Below are 21,058 nucleotides of genomic sequence, written 5' to 3'. Positions count from 1 at the left end.
GATGTACAGGGAAGCCTGGCAGTGGGGCCAAGGAAAGGGTTCGCCCACTCCCTGAATGAAACCACTGAGCAGTTATTCACATTGTTTTCCTTAAAAAGGGGTAACCAATCCTGTGTCCAGAGTCAGGGAGGAAGCAGGTTTTCAGCAGGATTCTGAGGGGTAATTGGGTGTGTCTTGACAGCTTCCCTCGTGGGCGGTGGCATTTACCTCCAATGAACACAGACACCCTAAGTAACAGCTGCGCTGGCGTCACCCAAGCCCAACCCTGTGTAATCTTCGGGACAGCCCCGTAGAACAGTTGTTGCCCTGGTTTACAGACAGGACAGCGGAGGCTCAGAGCGTTTCTGCAGCTCGTCTGAGGGCTCACAGTGAGTCTGTGACAGAGCTGGATTTGCCGCTGGTTCTCACCTCCACACCTGCATTTCTAATGTGGGGAGCCCCATCTTAGGCAGCTGCTAGAGTGACTCTTCTCTCCACAGTGTGCGAGGAAAGACAGGTCACCAAACTCTCCGGAAGCTGGGAACTTTGTGGTCCTTGTGAAACCCCTGGATATCTGGGCACGGACAGCCTGATGCCAAGGACTCAGGGGTCCCCTTTTCTCTCACTCTCCATACAGTGCTCCAGAAACTGCAGCGGGGGCTTCCAGATCCGGGAGATTCAGTGTGTGGACCGCAGGGACCACCGGAGCCTGAGGCCATTTCACTGCCGCTTCCTGGCTGGCCTTCCTCCTCCACTGACCACAAGCTGTAACCTGGCGCCCTGCGAGGCATGGCAGGTGGAGCCCTGGAGCCAGGTACTGCGCCTAGTGCCCCGTCTACACAGCTGGGAAAACGTGAATTTCTGTGTTACCTGGTGAGTCCAGGGAAGACCACTCGTGCCTCAGACCAGTGGCTGGCATTTTTCAGCCAGTGGCTGGCTCATCAAGCCAGGGCTGGCCTCCTTCCATTCACACCTTACACTGGGTGTGTTACTCATCCACAGGTAGGTCGTACACAGTAAAGCCAATCTATTGACACCAGGTGGTGGTGAAAAAGCGAAGCATTTACTGTAGCTAGTGTGCCAAGCAAGGAGTCCAGGTAGTCAGTGTTTAAAAGGCTTGAATTGCTCGAAGGCTTCTGGGATAAGGTTTTTAAAATCAGAATGGGGTGGAGGGGATGGTGGTAGGGATGTGATCAGCTTGTGGCATTCCTTGGACTGGTTAATAGTGAGGTAATCAGGAGGCAACATCATCAGCCTTCTGGGTCCAACCTGTCTTGGGTCTACATGCGTGTGGGTAGCATATAGTTAACTTCTTCCACCTGATAGGGGTTTCAATATCTATAAAATGGCTCAAAGGACCTGGCTCAGATTATTATCTATAGCCCTTGAGAAGGAACTGAAGGTCTTTGACTTTGTTTAATGGCCAGCCCAGTATTATTATTATTATTACTGTGGTCTTGCTTGTTCTCCTTTCTGCATTTTCTCACTTCATGATTAAATGTACACTTTGGAAATTGGGGAAGGCCAAGGAGGCTAAAGTTTTTCTATAGATAAGAGGCAGGTGGAAGACATGGTGTGGGAGGTGGAGGTGGGGGTGAGACTGTGCTGGGAAGGCCCCTTAGGGTCCTGCTCAGTTACAGGTGGGGAGGTGGGACAGGCCCAACAATTTGAAGGCTGTGCTGTGTGGTTTAAACTGTGACTGTTCAATGTTTTATTATGACCTAGTCTCAGTGGATATACTGGGGAATTGGGGTCCCTCTGGGCGGTCGTACATGAACCACCTTGATAGCAGCATTTGGGACAGAGCATCATATGTCCCTCTTAAGCTGGGGATAATGGTCAGGCCTTTCCACACAGTATGATTTCAGAGTCCTGCCTCTCAAATGCCCAGATCCTTGTTTACACAAATAAAAAGAGGTGTGTATGTCTGTGTCTGTGTCTGTGTGTGTCCATCCTGTGTTGCAAGGGCTGGGACTCTGCTTCATCTTTGTCCTACTTCAGTATGTGAAACCAAGTTACTGTTCTTTGGTGAAATACAATGATTTCATTTCCCTATTGGCTTCAATAAAAAAGAAAACACTCCCAACTATACTATGGTAGAAATAAGAGGGAAATAAAGAAACCAGCATGTTTTGAGTGTGTCCATGCACTAGGCATTTTACCTACAGTATTTGTTTTAATTCTTGTAACAACCTGGATGGTAGGCCTTACTGATTCCGTTTTATAGATAAAGAAAGACTTTAATTGAGACTCAGAGGTTAAAAAGCTTACACAACTCGAAAATAAATGGTGGAGTATTAATTCAAGCTTCAGTTTGATTCTGATTCCTATACTCTTTTTACTGTAGAATTTAGCTGAATAGACATGGAGCAGAGAGAGAACTAAGGAGAGTAAGTCAATAACTTTGCATGCTAGGAAAGATAAGACAGAAAACCACAGTGTGGGATACAGAGTTAGTGTCCAAACCTGGAAGCCTGAACCCCCTCTAGCTTCTTACTGTCCATTGGGTCAAGCGGCCATGCTGGTTCCTGAGGCCCTTGCTGTTTCCTGGGGGCAACAACCACCACCGCCTTCTCTTTCACCTCCTTCCCTGTCTCACTTTGGGACATAAAGTGCCTACCACTCCCAGGCTCTCAGCTTTCCATGTTTGCTGAGCCTGGTGATGTGCTTAGTCGCTCAGTTGTGTCCAACTCTTTGCCACCCTTTGGACTGTAGCCCACCAGGCTCCTCTGTCCATTGGGTTTTCCTGGTGACAGCTTCCAGGATCCTGGAATTTGTAGAGGATCTTAGATAGCCTTGTCAGAGAAATTGCAATTGCGAGTTATCCAAGATGACCAATTGTATCTGCTTTCTGGTTGTGAAAAAAAATGTATTCTGTATACTTCCCCTTCCAAGGAGCATCAATCATGAGCCTGTTTCCTGAAGACCTCCCAACGCCCTTCTTTATAAGTGGCTCTGTTCTGAGCAAACCACACAGTTGGAAGACTTCCCTCAGAGGGAACAGTAAGGATAGAAAATACTGAAGTTGGTTGAACATTTCCCCAGAAATGTCAGGGGACTGTTTAGGGACTGGGCACCTTTAGGTGCTTTTCCTGAGCCCTCGTGATGCTGCTCTGTATATGCATAGTATCTAATGGTTGCCTTCATTGGAATGTTCTGGGGTCCTCCAGCGAGTGTTACCCTACCTAAACTGCTTGCCGTGGAAAATGCCTTTCAACCGTGAGAATGACCCTCACCAGTTCGCAAACTTTAGCATGTTTCAGGATCACTCGGAGGGTTCATCAGCACAGAGATAGATGTCTGAACCCCATCCCCAGGGTGTCCAATTCAGAAGTCTGGGGTAGGCCCTGAAGTTTTGCATTTCTAACAAGTACCAGATGATACTGAAGTTGTTGCTCTGGGGACCACACTTTGAGGACCACTTGCCCCTTCCTGGAGGTTACTTGGCCAGGTAGCCCTGAGTCTATATGCACACATACAGGTATACAACAGGATCCCAAATGTGCGGTTCCTCTCCTTCCCTCCTCATATAGGGTTAAAAGCAGTGAATAAGTGGGAAAAGATCCGTGTTAACTCTCAAAGTTGGAATGCTGGGAAAGCAATAGATTAGTTCTTTTATTGAACAGAAAGGTTAATTGGTACCATTTCCCTGTTTTCTATGGTTGCCACCACACACACAGTGCCTGATGTGATAGGCATGATGTTGGCAATCATGACTGCTTTGTTATTGTTACCATGCCATAATTAAGATTTTTCAAAATACCAAGATTTTTCAAAGTGCTTTTCAAAGTACTCAAAAGTATTTTTCAAAGATTTTTTGGTGAATTATCTTAATTTCCTTCTAGAAACCTCAGGAAAATTTAATGATACAGCTTAGAAAATTATTCTAGTGAGCAAAAGCCTGACACGTTTTAGAATTATATTCTTTTAGGAATCAAACTTGTCACCTCAAATTTATTTTGTGAGCATTGCAGCCAGTGCACTAGACCCTTAGAAAACCTACTAACATCACCGTTTCAAATATGGATAAATTTAATTCTAAAACTTAATGTAATGAGGAAGGAAGGCTGAGTCCCATTTTAATAGATGAACAAAATTCTATTGCAGAAGTGTGCTCTCCATTAGGACTGTCAGAGCTAATCAGAATAAAAACACCTACATTTTATATTTTGGTTTCTCCACTAGAATTCATTCCATTTGACATATTGAACTATTCAGCATCTTCTGATTTTTCCCCCTTTTCTTATCCCCAGAATTTTCTTTTTTATTTATTTATTTTTTAAATTTTACTTTATTTTACTTTACAATACTGTATTGGTTTTGCCATACATCAATATGAATCCACCACGGGTGTACATGAGTTCCCAATCCTGAACACCCCTCTCCCCTCCCTCCCCATACCATCTCTCTGGGTTATCCCAGTGCACCAGCCCCAAGCATCCTGTATCCTGCATCGAACCTAGACTGGCAATTCGTTTCTTATATGATATTATACATGTTTCAGTGCCATTCTCCCAAATCATTCCACCCTCTCCCTCTCTCACAGAGTCCAAAAGACTATTCTATACACCTGTGTCTCTTTTGCTGTCTCGCATGTACCCCAGAATTTTCTTTATCAGTCTCCTTTCTTTAAGTCTTACTTCACACCACTGTTTTTGTTTCTGTTATTGCTTTTTGGCCTAAACAACAAAACTATTTTTTCTCAGAGTTATAGAAGCTGGACGTCTGAGATCAAGGTGTTGGCAGAATTGGTTTCTTCTGAAGCCTCTAAAAAATTCTTTGTTTTTCTATTCAGCTTGAGTGATTTCCACCACTCTTCTAACTCATTGATATGTTCTTCTGTAATATCTAATCTACTACTGATTCTTTCTAATGTACTTTTTATTTCAGTTATTGTATTTTTCACCTCTGTCTGGTCTTTCTTTATATTTTCTAATTCTTTTTTGAAATTCACATATTATTCATTTATTCGTCTCCTGAATTTGTTAAGCATTTTTATGACCTTTACCTTCCCTGGTGGCTCAGATGGTAAAGAATCTGCCTGCAGTGCACGAGACCTGGGTTTGATCCCTGGGTTGGGAAGATCCTCTGGAGAAGGGAATGGCAAGCCACTCCAGTGTTCTTGCCTGGAGAACTCCATGAACAGAGGAGCCTGGTGGGCTACAGTCTGTGGGGTCGCAAAGAGATGGACACAACTAAGCGACTAACACTATAACTACTCCTCCTTAATCAAGCAGATGGTTTACCTCCACTTTGTTTTGTTCTTTTCCTCAGATTTTTGTCTTGTTCCTTCATTTGGAACATATTCCTCGGGCTTCTAATTTCGCCCAATTCTCTGTGTTGTTTATTCCTATTGGGTAGGTTGGTCACATTCCCAGTCTTGCAGAAGTGGCCTTGTGTAGGAGATGTCCAATGAGGCAGCAGCACACTCCCGTTTGGTCACTAGAGCTGTATACTCTAAGGGTACCCCGACCATGTGGGCTGCATGGACCCTTCTGTTGTGGTGGAACTGACTACTGTGGGAGCTCTGGTAGGTGGGGCTCTTCTTGATCTGGTTAATTCCTAGGCTGTGCCTCCCAGGGTGGCTAGTTGCATGGCTTGGGGATCTTGGAGCTGTTGCTGGCCCACTGGTGGGCGGGGCCAGGTTCCAGTGCAGCTGGCTGTGGGCCCTGGCAGGGTCGGGACTGGGGCTCACCTGCTGGCGGGAGGGCTGGGTCTTAGGGCTTGTTTCACCGCTGTCTTTGAACTGACTGAGTGGCCACTGTGAGGAACTTGACGCAGATGTTCCAGGTTCCAACAGAGATACTAATATTCTTAATAACAGTGTGCATAACAAATTAATAGTAAATTTTAAAGAAAGTATAATTCTATTGACTTTCTCTGTCTTAGGTTCTTTATGTAAAAGTGAATAATAGCTCTTTTGGCAGTCTGTAATTTATTTTTACATACTTTGGCGAAAAGCATCCAAATACACATGATTGTGAAGACACTAGGAACATGCTACAGTGAGCAGTAAAACCACTGAGATTTGGACTTACAGCTGGGCCAGCGTCAGGAAGTTCCCCTGGAGGAGGGCATGGCAACCCACTCCAGTATTCTTGCCTGGAGAATCCCCATGGACAAAGGAGCCTGGAGGGCCTCAGTCCATGGGGTCACTAAGAGTCGAACACGACTGAGGGACTCAGAACAGCACAGCACAGCTGGGCCTATTTGTTGTTATCAACTTTGTGAGGTACTGTGATAGGCTAGGCTGCATCTCATTGAACACTGAACCAGTGCTCACCCAACTGATTTTTTTATCCCCACTTGAAATCATTTATTTGGCAATCATGGGAATTTCAGCTCTAAAGAGAAGTTATGTTTTATATGATATACATCTGTATCTTTATAACTTTATATATTTTTATAACTTAACAATATATTATAGTAAAAAAAAAAGTTGCAGACTTATTTGACACATTCTTTTTATTATTTCTGAACTGAAAAGGAAAAAAACCCTCTTACTAAATGATTGGGGTGGGGGAATGGGTTGAAATACAGAGTATGGAACTAGAGATGAACTGTGAAATATTCTTTAAAATACACATTTACTCAGCCTCTCCTGAGTATTCTTATCTTCCAGTGCAGTGTCACGTACTGCAGACACGGTGGGAAAGGCCACATCCCTACCCTTTGTCTCTGAAAATGATACCTTGTGATTTTCACCTGACCTTGTCCCTCTTGTGGACCAGTGTTCCAGCTCCTGTGGAGGCGGAGTTCAGAAGAGAGGAGTGACTTGTCCAGGCCTCTGTGACTGGACTAAAAGGCCCACGTCCACTGCACCCTGCAGCGGGCCGCCTTGCTGTCACTGGGCCGCTGGAAACTGGGACCCGGTAAGAATCAGTTATAATTAATCTCTTTCATTTGTTTTAGTCTTTTTAAAAAATAGCATTTGTTTTCTTTTGATGTTAAAAGTCATATATTATTCCTGTAAATGTCTAATGTGTCCATTGATTTAACATGTGTTTTATGTATTTATTTTTTATTGAAGGATAATTGCTTTACAGAATTTTGCTGTTTTCTGTCAAACCTCAATATGAATCAGCCATACGTATACATGTGTCCCCTACCTTTCGAAACTCCCTCCCGTCTCCCTCCCCATCCCACCCCTCTAGGTTGATACAGAGCCCCTGTTTGAGTTTCCTGAGCCATACAGCAAATTCCCGTTGGCTATCTATTTTATATATGGTTTCTAATATGGTTTATATATGGTTTTATGGTTTCTAATTTTATGGTTTCTAGTTTTCTAATAAAACCATATATATTTTATACATTTTATATATGGTTTTATATAAGTTTCCATGCTACTCTTCCCATACATCTCACCCTCTCCTCCCCTCTCCCCATGTCCATAAGTCTATTCTCTATGTCTGTTTCTCCATTGCTGCCCTGTAAATAAATTCTTCAATACCATTTTTCTAGATTCCATATATATGTGTTAGCATATGGTATTTATCTTTCTCTTTCTGACTCATTTCACTCTGTATAATAGGTTCTAGGTTCATCCACCTCATTAGAACTGACTCAAATGCATTACTTTTTCATGGCTAAGTAATATTCCATTGTGTATATATACCAAAACTTCTTTCAGTTCTATATTTTACCCTTCTGCTTTCTAATATGTCTAAGTATGCTAAAAGGGCTGACTCACTGGAAAAGACCCTGATGCTTGGAAAGATTAAGGACAGGAGGAGAAGGTGGCAACAGAAGATGAGATGGTTAGATGGCATCATTGATTCAGTGGACATAAGTTCGAGCAAACTTTGGGAGATAGTGAAGGACGGGGAAGCCTGGCATGCTGTAGTCCATGGGATCACAAAGAGTCGGACACTACTGAGCAACAGAGCAAGAACAATGCTGAAAGTTGACCTATGACTGACATGGTGCTCAATGTTGACTATCTTGAGTTCAGAAGAGAACAAGATCAAATACTTTCAAAAGAGAAAAAATAAAACACTAAAAACTAGCTCAGAGGAACAGAGACTAAGGAAAAGTGATTTGGGGTCCTAACCATCTTGGATCCTCTGACTTTTTCTAGAGCATATAGGAGTTGCATGTGCCCTGAAGCTTGAGGCTTATCATGATTTAGTGAATTTCTGGTCACTTGTCAACCCACAGATTATCAGTTTGCCAAAAGGCCAGCATGTTTGATGGATAGACAAATAAAATTGTTAAATTGTAAATGGAGGCAAGTTTTACAATTCTTACAAAGTGAAAAGACCCTGATGCTGGGAAAGATTGAGGGCAGGAGGAGAAGGGGACAACAGAAGATGAGATAGTTGGATGGCATCACCAACTCGATGGACATGGGTTTGGGTGGATTCTGGGAGTTGGTGATGGACAGGGAGGCCTGGCATGCTGCGGTTCATGGGCTCGCAAAGAACTGGACACGACTGAGCAACTGAACTGAACTGAGGGAAGCAGAAATGATAGAAAAGAGGAAGGAGGCAGGGAAGAAGGGGAATCAGGTGCAAGGTGGTCTATTCCCAGGGTGATTGTTTTTTCCTAACTTAGACTGCTTGGTGTCTAAGAGCAACTGATGGCTTGCTCTTGAAAGAAGGTCTTTATAAAGCTGTTTGAACTGCTATCACTTAGTTTGTCCGGAGACAAGAAGAGAGATTATCTACTGGCTCCTATCTCCCAGCATTGTGTAAAAATCTCCCCTTCGATGGATAGCATCTCCCATTGTCCTGGGTCTTTCAGGTGTGGGCAGGTCCCACTGAGTCTCACATCTCACTGGCAATAATAAAATTCAGAGTCAGAGTAAGAGGCACACAACAAGCCCAAGGGTTGTGCTTCCATGAAGTGGGTTGCCTCATCAGTTGGGGCCCATCAAAGGCCAACAGCAGGAGACAAGGAGAGCTAGAGGATCTGATAGACTAACCCTTCAAATATTAATATTTTTTAAAGTAACATATTCTTATGTAAGTATCTTTTGATGGTTATAACACAGGCTAATGCAATATTTTCCAAATATCGTGTCCCCAGATAGTCTTAGGTTGATATGTTCTTAGTAATTTTCATTGTTGTACTTGTCTAGTTATAGCTTGCATAACCATGCTCAATTTGAATGCTGGCATGTACTCTTAAAAAAAAAATCTCCTATTGGCACATCCAACTTAAGGTTGTATCAGTCTCTGGATACCACCTCACTCAATCCAGGAATAATAAGATGCTTCATTACTGCCAAAGGAATATTGTACATTTAATCAGTTAGCCTACAACAAATTAAAAGAACATTTTATTATTTTCATGCCTTAAAAATGCCTGGTAGACAATGAAGAGTGACATCAACCATTCCCTTAGACAGATAGGACCCATAGTAATTTCTATAAATGCCCTATGTTTGTTGATATCTAATGTTGAGTTGTGATGAATTGCCAAAGGAGATTCTGGAGTCCAGGCAAGCTTCTGGTTGTGCATGCTACTAAGCTCTCTGCCAGGGGCAGTACCCACCTTCTCTCTCCTGTGGGTTTTGTGAACATCAGAAAACAATGCCATACACTTGTATTATTTTTCATAATAAGAAAATTTAATTTACATTTAGGCATCTTAAAATATCTGCCTTGGAAATTTATTTCCTATTTATTATAGGTTCAGTTATTTCTTTTTTTTTTTTTTTTTTAGTTTTTGCCTTTTTTTTTAAAATTCTGAAAAACAGAATTTTATTTTATTTTATTTTTTAAATTTATTTATTTATTTATTTTTAATTTTTACTTTACAATTCTGTATTGGTTTTGGCATAGATTGACATGAATCCACCACAGGTGTACATGCGTTCCCAAACATGAACCCCCCTCCCACCCCCCTCCCCACAACATCTCTCTGGGTCATCCCCGTGAGTCAGCCCCAAGCGTGCCATATCCTGCATCAGACATAGACTGGCATTTCGATTCTTACATGATATTATACATGTTTCAATGCCATTCTCCCAAATCATCACACCCTCTCCCTCTCCCTCTGAGTCCAAAAGTCCGCTATACACATCTGTGTCTTTTTTGCTGTCCTGCATACAGGGTCATCATTGCCATCTTCCTAAATTCCATATATATGTGTTAGTATACTGTATTGGTGTTTTTCTTTCTGGCTCACTTCACTCTGTATAATCGGCTCCAGTTTCATCCATCTCATCAGAACTGATTCAAATGTATTCTTTTTAATGGCTGAGTAATACTCCATTGTGTATATGTACCCCAGCTTTCTTATCCATTCATCTGCTGATGGACATCTAGGTTGTTTCCATGTCCTGGCTATTATAAACTGTGCTGCAATGAACATTGGGGTACATGTGTCTCTTTCAATTCTGGTTTCCTCTGTGTGTATGCCCAACAGTGGGATTGCTGGGTCATAAGGCATTTCTATTTGCAATTTTTTAAGGAATCTCCACACTGTTCTCCATAGTGGCTGTACTAGTTTGCATTCCCACCAACAGTGTAGGAGGGTTCCCTTCTCTCCACACCCTCTCCAGCATTTATTGCTTGCAGATTTTTGGATCGCAGACATTCTGACTGGTGTGAAGTGGTACCTCATTGTGGTTTTGATTTGCATTTCTCTAATAATGAGTGATGTTGAGCATCTTTTCATGTGTTTGTTAGCCATCCGTATGTCTTCTTTGGAGAAATGTCTATTTAGTTCTTTGGCCCATTTTTTGATTGGGTCGTTTATTTTTCTGGAATTGAGCTGCAGGAGTTGCTTGTATATTTTTGAGACTAGTTGTTTGTCAGTTGCTTCATTTGCTATTATTTTCTCCCATTCAGAAGGCTGTCTTTTCACTTTGCTTATGTTTTCCTTTGTTGTGCAGAAGCTTTTAATTTTAATTAGATCCCATTTGTTTATTTTTGCTTTTATTTCCAGAATTCTGGGAGGTGGATCATAGAGGATCCTGCTGTGGTTTATGTCGGAGAGTGTTTTGCCTATGTTCTCCTCTAAGAGTTTTATAGTTTCTGGTCTTACATTTAGATCTTTAATCCATTTTGAGTTTATCTTTGTGTGCGGTGTTAGAAAGTGATCTAGTTTCATTCTTTTACAAGTGGTTGACCAGTTTTCCAGCACCACTTGTTAAAGAGATTGTCTTTACTCCATTGTATATTCTTGCCTCCTTTGTCAAAGATAAGGTGTCCATATGTATGTGGATTTATCTCTGGGCTTTCTATTTTGTTCCATTGATCTATATGTCTGTCTTTGTGCCAATACCATACTGTCTTGATGACTGTGGCTTTGTAGTAGATCCTGAAGTCAGGAAAATTGATTCCTCCAGTTCCATTCTTCTTTCTCAAGATTGCTTTGGCTATTCGTGGTTTTTTGTATTTCCATACAAATCTTGAAATTATTTGTTCTAGTTCTGTGAAAAATATCGCCGGTATCTTGATAGGGATTGCATTGAATTTGTAAATTGCTTTGGGTAATATACTCATTTTCACTATATTGATTCTTCCAATCCATGAGCATGGTATATTTCTCCATCTATTAGTGTCCTCTTTGATTTCTTTTCAGTTATTTCTAAAACCAGTTTTTCCTCAGTTATTTCTAAAACCAGTTTTTCCTCAGTTATTTCTAAAACAAGTTTTTCCTCATCCACCTTTGATTTCACAACCTGAAAATATTGTACTCAACAAATAAAGATGTGCTTTAGCGTTAAGCTCTTCATAAATATCCTGGTGTCCTGTGTAACAATTATAAGCATCACTAATCAAATGTGACCATCAGAAAAGAAAATTTGACATAATATGAACTGTCATAAAAATTCTATAAATTGGGGCCCATTCAGGGGCATAAAATCCCATAGATTAAAAATTACCAATAAGCATTTTTATGGCTGAGTCATATTCCACTGGGGGCTTCCCAGGTGGCCCAGTGGTAAAGAATCTACTTGCCAATGAAGGAGACTGATGTTTGATCTCTGGGTCAGGAAGATCCCCCGGAAAAGAAAATGGTACCCACTGCAGTATTCTTGCCTGGGAAGTCCCATGGACAGAGGAGCCTGGCAGGCTGGAGTCCATTGGGTCACAAAGAGTCAGACACAACTGAGCGACTGAGCATGCATGCAATATTCTTGAATATGTACCACACCTTCTCCATCCATTTATCTGTTGATGGACATTTAGGTTGCTTCAATGTCTTGGCTGTTGTAACGACTACTGCAGTGAACATTGGGGTGCATGTGTCTTTTTAAATTATTCTTTACTCCAGACACATACCCATGAGTGGTATTGCTGGATCATATGGCAACTTTAGTTTTTAAGGAGCCTCTATACTGTTCACCATGGGCAGAGGAGCCTGGTAGGCTGCAGTCCATGGGGTCGCGAAGAATCGGAAACGACTGAGCGACTTCACTTTCACTTTTCACTTTCAGGCATTGGAGAAGGACATGGCAACCCACTCCAGTGTTCTTGCCTGGAGAATCCCAGGGACGGGGGAGCCTGGTGGGCTGTCGTCTTTGGGGTCGTACAGAGTTGGATACGACTGAAGTGACTTAGCAGCAGCAGCAGCATACTGTTCACCATAGTGGTTGTACCAATTTACATTCCCACCAGTGGTATAGGAAGGTTCCCTTTTACCCACACCCTCTCCAACATTTATTATTTGTAGAATTTTTTATTATGGTCACTCTGACCAATGTGAGGTGATACCTTATTGTAGTTTGGATTTTCGTTTCTCTAATAATTAGTGAGGGCTTCCCTGGTGGCTCAGTGATAAAGAATCTGCCTGCCAATACAGGAGACTCAGGTTCAATCCCTATATCAAGAAGATCCCCTGGTGAAGGAAATGGCAAGCCACTCCAGTATTCTTACCTGAGAAATCCCATGGACAGAGGAGCCTGATGGGCTATAGTCCATGGGGTCGCAAAAGAGTCGGACATGACTTAGCCATTAAAACAATGATAATTAGCAATGTTGAGTACCTGGTTTTTTTTGGTCTGTGTGACACGTGAGGTCTTAGTTCCCTAAATAGGGGTTGAACATGTGTCCCCTTACATTGAAAGCCCAGAGTCTTAAGGATTGGGCCACCAAGGAAGTCTCAGTGTTGACTATCTTTTCATGTGCTTTTTGATTACCTGTATATCTTCTTTAGAGAAATGTCTATTTAGCTATTCTGCCCATTTTTTTGATTGGGTTGTGGTCTTTTTTTTTTTTTTAATATTGAGCTGCCTGAGCTGTTTGTAGATTTTGAATATTAATCCCTCATCAGCCCTTTCATTTGCAGATACTTTCTCCTACAATTCTGTAGGTTGTCTTTTCATTTTGTTTACAGTTTCCTTTGCTCTGCCAAAGTTTTTAAATTTAATTAGGTTATATTTATTTTTGTTTTAATTTTCATTAGGAGGTAGATCAAAAAAGATACTGCTGTGATTTGTGTCAAAGAGTGTTCTGCCTCTGTTTTCCTCTAAGAGTTTGATAGTATCCAGTCTTACACTGAGGTCTTTAATCTATTTTGCGTTTATTTTTTATATATGGTATTAGAGAATATTCTAATTTCATTCTTTTACATTGGAAAACTGCTAAATTGTCCAATTTTCTCAGCACCAGTTATTGGAGAGACTGTCTTTTCTCCATTGTATATTATTGACTCCTTTGCTGAAGATTAATTGACCATAGGTACATGGGTTTATTTCTGGCTTTCTGTTGTATTTCACTGATCTACATTTGTCCTGCCCAGGGAGCCTATGTGACTTCAGCACCCGGGACCACCAGACCAGCCTAGTTCTATCAGATCCTTAGAAATAGAAAGCAGTAAAGGAAGTCATATGTTCTTTATCTAATAATCTTATTTTACAGTGGAAGGAAGAGAGTGGTTGAGTGAGATCCAGGACAATGTGTAAGAGTGAAAAAGCCCAAATTTCCTGATGTGTATGAGGGAGAAAACCCAAGTTTCCTGAATTCTGGTCCAGGACATCCAACACCCTTTATTAATTTCCCTTGTTCTTTCCTCTGTCCTGTGTTGCACACTTTGTCTACTCAGGATCAGTTACATAGTTATTTTCTTATCTTTTCCCCCAACAGAGAATTTGATTCATATCAATTTTATTCACTGAATAAAATTACCTTTAGGGTTAATCAGAGGAATCTCTGACTTTGTAAAACAACATGAAGTTCCATGCTTATCACCTTGCTGTAGGCTTTATGAAGAACAGATTAAAATAAAGCTGTGGGTGTTAGGAAAAATTTGATGTTTCTCCTCTTATCCCATTTGGAGTTTTGTGAGAAACAGGGTTTGGTAGCAATATTCTGAGTTTCATTGGTGCCCCAGTGTGGGTAATATTTTAAAATCCAGTAATCTTGTTGACTGTCTAAGCCAGATGCAAACAGTTGACTCATTGCAAAAGTCCCTGGTGCTGGGAAAGATTGAGGACAGGAGAAGAGGGTATCAGGATGAGATGGCTGGATGGCATCACCAATGCAATGGACATGAAACTTGGGCAAACTTCGGGAGATGGTGAGGGACAGGGAGGCCTGGTGTGGTGCAGTCCATGGGGTCGCAAAGAGTCAGACGTGACTTAGCAACTGAACAACAACTACAGTCTTGTTGACCAATAGTAATTCAAATGGCAGATGGAATATTTAGGGCCTGGAGATTTTTCCAGAATTTGGCATGCAGCAGTTTTTTTCTGTCAGTCAATCAATGAGTATTTACTGAATGGTCAGGCTATGTTTAGCACTTACCTACCTGGGGTTACTGTGGGGTTAGAGCACCTCTGCCGGAGATCCCCCAGCAATCTTCGAGTCAGAATTCTGACTCTCTCCATGTGCCCCTCTCTTCCAGTGCACTGTGTCCTGTGGAGGTGGCTTTCAGAAGAGGACTGTCCATTGTGTGGCCTCAGAGAACAATAAAACCGAAGTCCAAGACCAATGCCTGTGTGATCATGACCCCAGACCCCCAGAATTCCAGAAGTGCAACCCGCAGGCCTGCCGGAAGAATGCTGGTAGGTGAATGGCTTTGTTCGGGGGCATAGAGCTTTTCGTAGAGCTTTTCATAAGTAAACTGTCCTGCATGACTCGGTCTGTGGGTCATGTTAGTCCCTTTTACGGAGCTGGCTCCCCTGGGAGCCATTTGTCTGATTTGGTGAAGTTTGACACTAGTGCCTTGAGGGACTATCACATCCTTTCCTATCTCAGAGCACATTCACACTGACTTCCCACACAGATGAGAATCGCTTCTGTTTTTTCAAAGGTTTCTGAGAAAAGTTCTATCTAGCCTTTCTCAGGAAGCCAGTCAAGTGCTAAATGGCCCTTTCTACCATCTAGCACTGCTGTCTTAGCTTCTGCAGAAACAAACTCCAAGGTGCCCACTTGTGTGCCAGGGATTCGTTAAGGAAGTGCTCTCACGGAAGATGCTGAGGGAGAGGGAAAGAAGACAGAAAAGGGAGAAAGCACAGCCAGCCTGCCATTTCAGACCCAGTCCTGACTTCAGCCTGGTCCCACGCGGATGCTCCAGGGCAAAGTTAAGTCTCAGAGCTGTCTGCTCTTGAGGCCAATGGGCTGAGAGTTCACGCACCCACACTCTCGTACCGTTGACCAACAGCTCCCAGGAAAAGTAGACTTGAAGGTATTTAAGGCTCTCTACCAGTAGTAGCCTTTTTTCAAATATTTTTAAGCGTGAGAGGTAGTGAAACCTGTGGTTTATAGATCTGCTCCTTGCCTCCTTCCAAGCACTGAGGGGTGGCATTCAGCAGAAACTGTGGTCAGAGTAAATATATTAAGAAGAGTTTCCCTAAAGACTGTTTATCTACAGGTCGTGTATTTATTTAACAAATATTTGTTGGACACTTGCTGTGTGCCAAATATAATATCAAATGAGGAAGATCACCAACCAGTAAGATACTGATCAGGTTATGATGTTAAGAGAGTACTTGGGAAGGTCATGAAACATAAACTAGGGGTGGGGGTGGAGGGAAGCGAAGGATGAATAGAAAGGTTAGGCTGCAGTTTCCAAGAGTAGCTTTCAGGGTATGCAGTAAGCAGGAAGATGGTGATGTCATGGCTGCCGCTGCTGCTAAGTCACTTCAGTCGTGTCCGACTCTGTGCGACCCCATAGACAGCAGCCCCCCAGGCTCCCCTGTCCCTGGGATTCTCCAGGCAAGAACACTGGAGTGGGTTGCCATTTCCTTCTCCAATGCATGAAAGTGAAAAGTGCAAGTAAAGTCACTCAGTCGTATCCGACCCTCAGCGATCCTGTGGACTGCAGCCTTCCAGGCTCCTCCATCCATGAGATTTTCCAGGCAAGAGTACTGGAGTGGGGTGCCATTGCATGTAAGTCTAAATACAAATACACAGTTCAAGGGGTTAGGAAGCAATAGGACTAGAGAGGTAAGCTGGAGCTAGAGGATAAAGAGCCACGTGATGAGCTGCTTTATGCCTAGGGCAGATGGGAGCCCTCGAAGTATTCCAAACAGGGGAGTCAAGGTAAGAGTCATGCATGCTGCACTGTGGGAGGTGGAGAAGGGGACCAGGTCAGGGACGCAACTGTACCTTAATCAGGAGATGTGTGTGGCGTGAACTAAGGCAGCAGAAGTGCAGACAGACGGAAGTAAGTGGATTCAAGGGCTGCTTAAAAGAGAGACCTGACAGGACTTTGTGTGGGAAAAGAGGAGGGAAAACAAAGCCCAGATGTCTGACTTGGGTAGCCGAGTAGATGAGGCTACCATTCCCTAAAAGAGGAGGCCCAGAGTGGATTTGAGAACCAGGAAGGGTATTGTGTTCTGTGTGGGATATGTTTTCAGAGCAGTCTATGAATCCTTTAGGTAGGAGTGGCCTGTGATTGGTTTTTACACAGGTGCAGAAGTCAGGAGAGAGGTATGTGTTAGAAATCCTGAACAAAGTGCACTGAGAAAATGCTTCAGATCTAGTGATCACATGCAGCTTCTCCCTGACCAGCGTGCCTTTGACAGTGGCTATCATTGGTCTTACCTGAAACTCCAAACAGAGCTACCTGGGGCTTTTTCTCAGAGGTTTTATTACGTTTTAGCCTTCCAGACTCTTGGCTACTCGAAGTGTGGCCCATGGACTAGCTGCATTGGCATCACCTAGGAACTTGTCAGAAATGTAGGATCTCTGGCCTCACCCCAGCCCTACTGAATCAGAATCTGCATTTAAACAAGAATCCCAGGTGATTTGGATGTGCCTTAAAGTTTGAGAAGCACCCTGTTCTATTTTTTAATTTTATTCAAGTACGGTTGATTTACAACATTGTGTTAATTTCTACTATACAATGAAGTGATTCCATTATATATATTCTTGTTCATGTTCTTTCCTATTGTGGTTTAACCCAGGATATTGAATATAGTTACCTGTGCTATACAGTAGGACCTTGTTGTCTATCCATTCTATGTATATAATAGTTTGCATCTGCTAATCCCAGAAGCCCAATCCATCCCTCTCCCACCCCCATGCTTGGTAACCACAAGCCTGTTCTCTATGCCTTTGAATCTGTTTCTGTTTCATAGACAGGTTCATCGGGGTCATATTTTAGAATCCACATACAGTATAAGTGATAGCATGTGGTATTTGTTTTTCTCGTCCTGACTTACTTCACTTAGTATGATAATCTATAGGTACCCTCATTGTAGTTTTGTTTTGCATTTTTCTAATAATTGGCAGTGATGAGCTTCTTTTCATAAGAAGCATCCTGTTCTAGACCAAAAGGTCAATTTGGAACTCTCTTCCTTTCATTTCATCACATTCTGTGGTACCACGTTTTTAAAATGCTGAAGGCATAGACTCCTTCTAAGTTATGTTGGTTTTTATATAATTGAGGCAGCAACATAGTCTTGGTTGACCATGCCTAGGGTTTGTTGTTGTTGTTTGTGGCTGCACCATGCAGTGTGCAGAATCTGACCAGGGACTGAACCCATGCTCCCTGCAGTGGAAGCATGGCGTCTTAACCACTGGACAGCCAGGGAAGTCCCTATTGGTTATTTTACATTATACAATCAAAATTGGGTTAAATGTGTATCTGGTCATTTTTACGTTGAAATCTCACACTGAAGAGAGGATGACTAACAGTTGGCTGGCAATGGATGTAAATAACAATGAATTCTACTCACCAACAATTATCAGGACAACAAAAGGTAATTACAAGCTTCTCTTGAAGGCAGAGCCATGCTTATTCATATAGAAACAACAGGAAAGAGCAGCTGCATGAGATTCTTGGATTTAAGAAAAGCTACCCTGACACCCATGCCCTCTAAAATGCTTTGAAACAAGTCATCCAATGCCCAGATTCTTCTCAGCTAGCCAGGCACCACAGTAAACATGCCCCCAAGCCCATCTTGGACTTACCAGGTGGCGAGTAGTAAAGAATCCACCTACCAGTGCAGGACACACAGGAAGCACGGGTTCAATCTCTGGGTCGAGAAGTTCCCTGGGAGACAAAAATGGCAACCCACTCCAGTGCTCTTGCCTAGGAAATCCCATGGACAGAGGAACCTTGTGGGCCATAGGGCATGGGGTTGCTTAGAGTCAGACATGACTGAGCTACTGAGCACATACCCATCTTGTAAAATCAGGTATGAACTCATGTAAGGTTTGCCTTTTACTTCCCTTAGGTGCCGTCTAAATTGCTAGTGACTTAAAATCTAAATTAGAATTGCCACTTTCATAGTGGGGACTATAGAATCCAAGTATCTGGGTTTAGAAAAAAAAATTTTTTTTAATTCATTCAGAAATATTTACTGAGTATCATGTATATTCTAGATATTACATTCATAATGATTAAAAATCAAAAGCTAACCCTTTATGCACACCATTCTTGAGTTGTTTTTCAATTTGGGGAATGAGGGGTACAGAAGTAAATACAAATAATGATAGTAATAAGGAATGGCAGTACTTAAAGTTGATACTAATAAACATTTGAGTCAGTAGACTTTAAAAATTTTTTGTCCCAGTTTTATTTGAGATATAATTGACATATAGTACTATATAAGTTTAAGGTGTACAACATAATTATTTAATTACATTTAATTACATGTAATTATTTAATTACAACAGCGAGTGATAATCATGAAAAGTTTGCAAATGGACATCATCTCATAGATACAAAATTAAAGAAATAGAAAAAATTGTTTTGTGATGCGAATGCTTAGGATTCCTCTTAACCACTTTCATGTATAATGTACAGCATCACTAACTATATTTGTCATGCTATATATTACATCCTTAGTACTTATGTTATAACCAGAAGTTTCTACCTTTTGATTGCCTTCATCCAGTTCCCCCTCCACCACACCACCCACTTCTGTTGTTGTTCACTTGCTAAGTTGTGTTCGTCGGTTTGTGACCCCATGAACTGCAGTACTGCAGGCTGCCTTGTCCTTCACTATCTCCCAGAGTTTGCTCAAACTCATGTGTTTGAGATGGTGATGCTATCCAACCATCTCATCCTCTGTCTTTGATCTGGTGAAAAGACAGCACCCCTGGTAACCACAAATCTGACCTATTTCTCTATGAGTTAGTTAGGTTTTGAAGCATAACAAACACCACCATTCATGCCTGGTATACAACATAGTGATTTGATATTTCTATACAGTTCAAACTGATCATAATGATAAGGCTAGTTATGGTATGTAATCATACAAATATATTACAGAGTTATTGACTGTATTCCCCACACTGTACATTCCATACCCATGACTCATTAATTTTGTGACTGGAAGTTTGAGCAAGCTCTTTTCTCCTCCACTCTTAATCTCCTCTCTTAATCTTTCTCTCCACTCTTAATCTCCTCCACCTATTTCTTTTCCTCCCCTTACCCTATACTCTCCTGGCAACCACCTGTTTGTTCTCTGTATCTATTAGTCTGTTTTTGCTTTTTATTTTGGAGATTCCACATATAAGTAAGATCTCTGTCTGATTTCATTTAGTGTTAATACCCTCTAGGTCTATCCATATTGTGGCAAATGGCAGGATCTCATTTCTTTTTCATGGCTGAGTATTATTTCATTGTATATACTGAATGACATATACATCTTATCCATTTTTCTATTGATGGGCATTTATGTCATTTCCACTTGTTGGCTATTGTTGCTGCAATGAACATAAGGGTACATATGTGTTTTCTAATTAGTATTCTTGCTTTCTTTGGATAAATAGTGGAATTTTTGGATTGTATGGTAGTTCTATGTTTAATTTTTTGAGGAATGTCCATATTGTTTTCCATAGTGGCTGCACCAACTTGCATTCCCACCAATAGGGCACAAGGGCTCTCTTTTTTCCACATCCTGGCCAACATTTGTGATTTGTGATCTTCTTGATGCAAGACATTCTGACTGGTGTGAAGTGATATCTCATGGTGGTTTTGAGTTGCATTTCCCTGATGATTAGTAATGCTGAGCATCCTTTCACAGGCCTGTTGGCCAGCTGTGTGTCTTTGGAAAAATTTCTGTTCAGATCCTCTGCCCATTTTTTAATCAAGTTGTATGCTTTCTGATGTTGATGTATGAGATCTTTGTATATTTTGGATAGTAACCCCTTATCAAATACACTGTTTGCAAATATCTTCTCCCATTCAGTTCAGTTCAGTTGCTCAGTCGTGTCTGACTCTTTGCGATCCCATGGACTGCAGTACACCAGGCTTCCCTGTCTATCACCAACTCCCGGAGCTTGCTCAAACTCAGGTTAATCGAGTCAGTGATGCCGTTCAACCATCTCATCCTCTGTCAACCCCTTCTCCTCCTGCCTTTAGTCTTTCCCAGCATCAGGATCTTGGGTATTCAGTAGTCAGCCTTTATGTTTTGTTGATATTTTCTTTTACTATGAAAAAGATTTTTAGTTTGATATATCCCCATTTATTTTTGCTTTTGTTTCCCTTGCCTAAATAGATCAAAAAAAAATTTACTAAGACTGACATCAAAGCATGTACTGCTGTTTTCTTCAAGAAATTTTGTGGGTTTTTTCCTACACTTAAGCCTTTAATCCACTGTGAATTTATTTTTGTGCATGGTGTGAGAGAATAGTCCAGTTTGATTCTTTTGCTCGTAGCTGTTCATTTTCCCAGCACCATATGTTGAAGAGGCTGTCAGTTCCCCATTGTATAGTCTTCACTGTTT

General features: G+C 41.8%; 1 protein-coding gene across 1 annotated transcript in view; it reads left to right on the top strand.

The window, feature by feature from the left end:
- The window catches only part of ADAMTS12 (ADAM metallopeptidase with thrombospondin type 1 motif 12), a 387,436-nt gene that overhangs the window by 353,501 nt on the left and 12,877 nt on the right, over positions 1-21,058 (top strand). Inside the window, exons 21-23 of the mRNA XM_040262292.1 lie at positions 617-793; positions 6,711-6,851; positions 14,779-14,938. Coding sequence (XP_040118226.1) covers positions 617-793; positions 6,711-6,851; positions 14,779-14,938 — 478 coding nt within the window. The remainder of the gene's footprint in view (positions 1-616; positions 794-6,710; positions 6,852-14,778; positions 14,939-21,058) is intronic.

The sequence above is a fragment of the Oryx dammah genome, unplaced genomic scaffold (assembly GCF_014754425.2).
Source record: "Oryx dammah isolate SB20612 unplaced genomic scaffold, SCBI_Odam_1.1 HiC_scaffold_20, whole genome shotgun sequence".
In the NCBI taxonomy this organism is placed as follows: Eukaryota; Metazoa; Chordata; class Mammalia; order Artiodactyla; family Bovidae; genus Oryx; species Oryx dammah.
The sequence above is the reverse complement of the archived record's forward strand: the minus strand, read 5'-3'. Positions and strand labels throughout refer to the sequence as shown.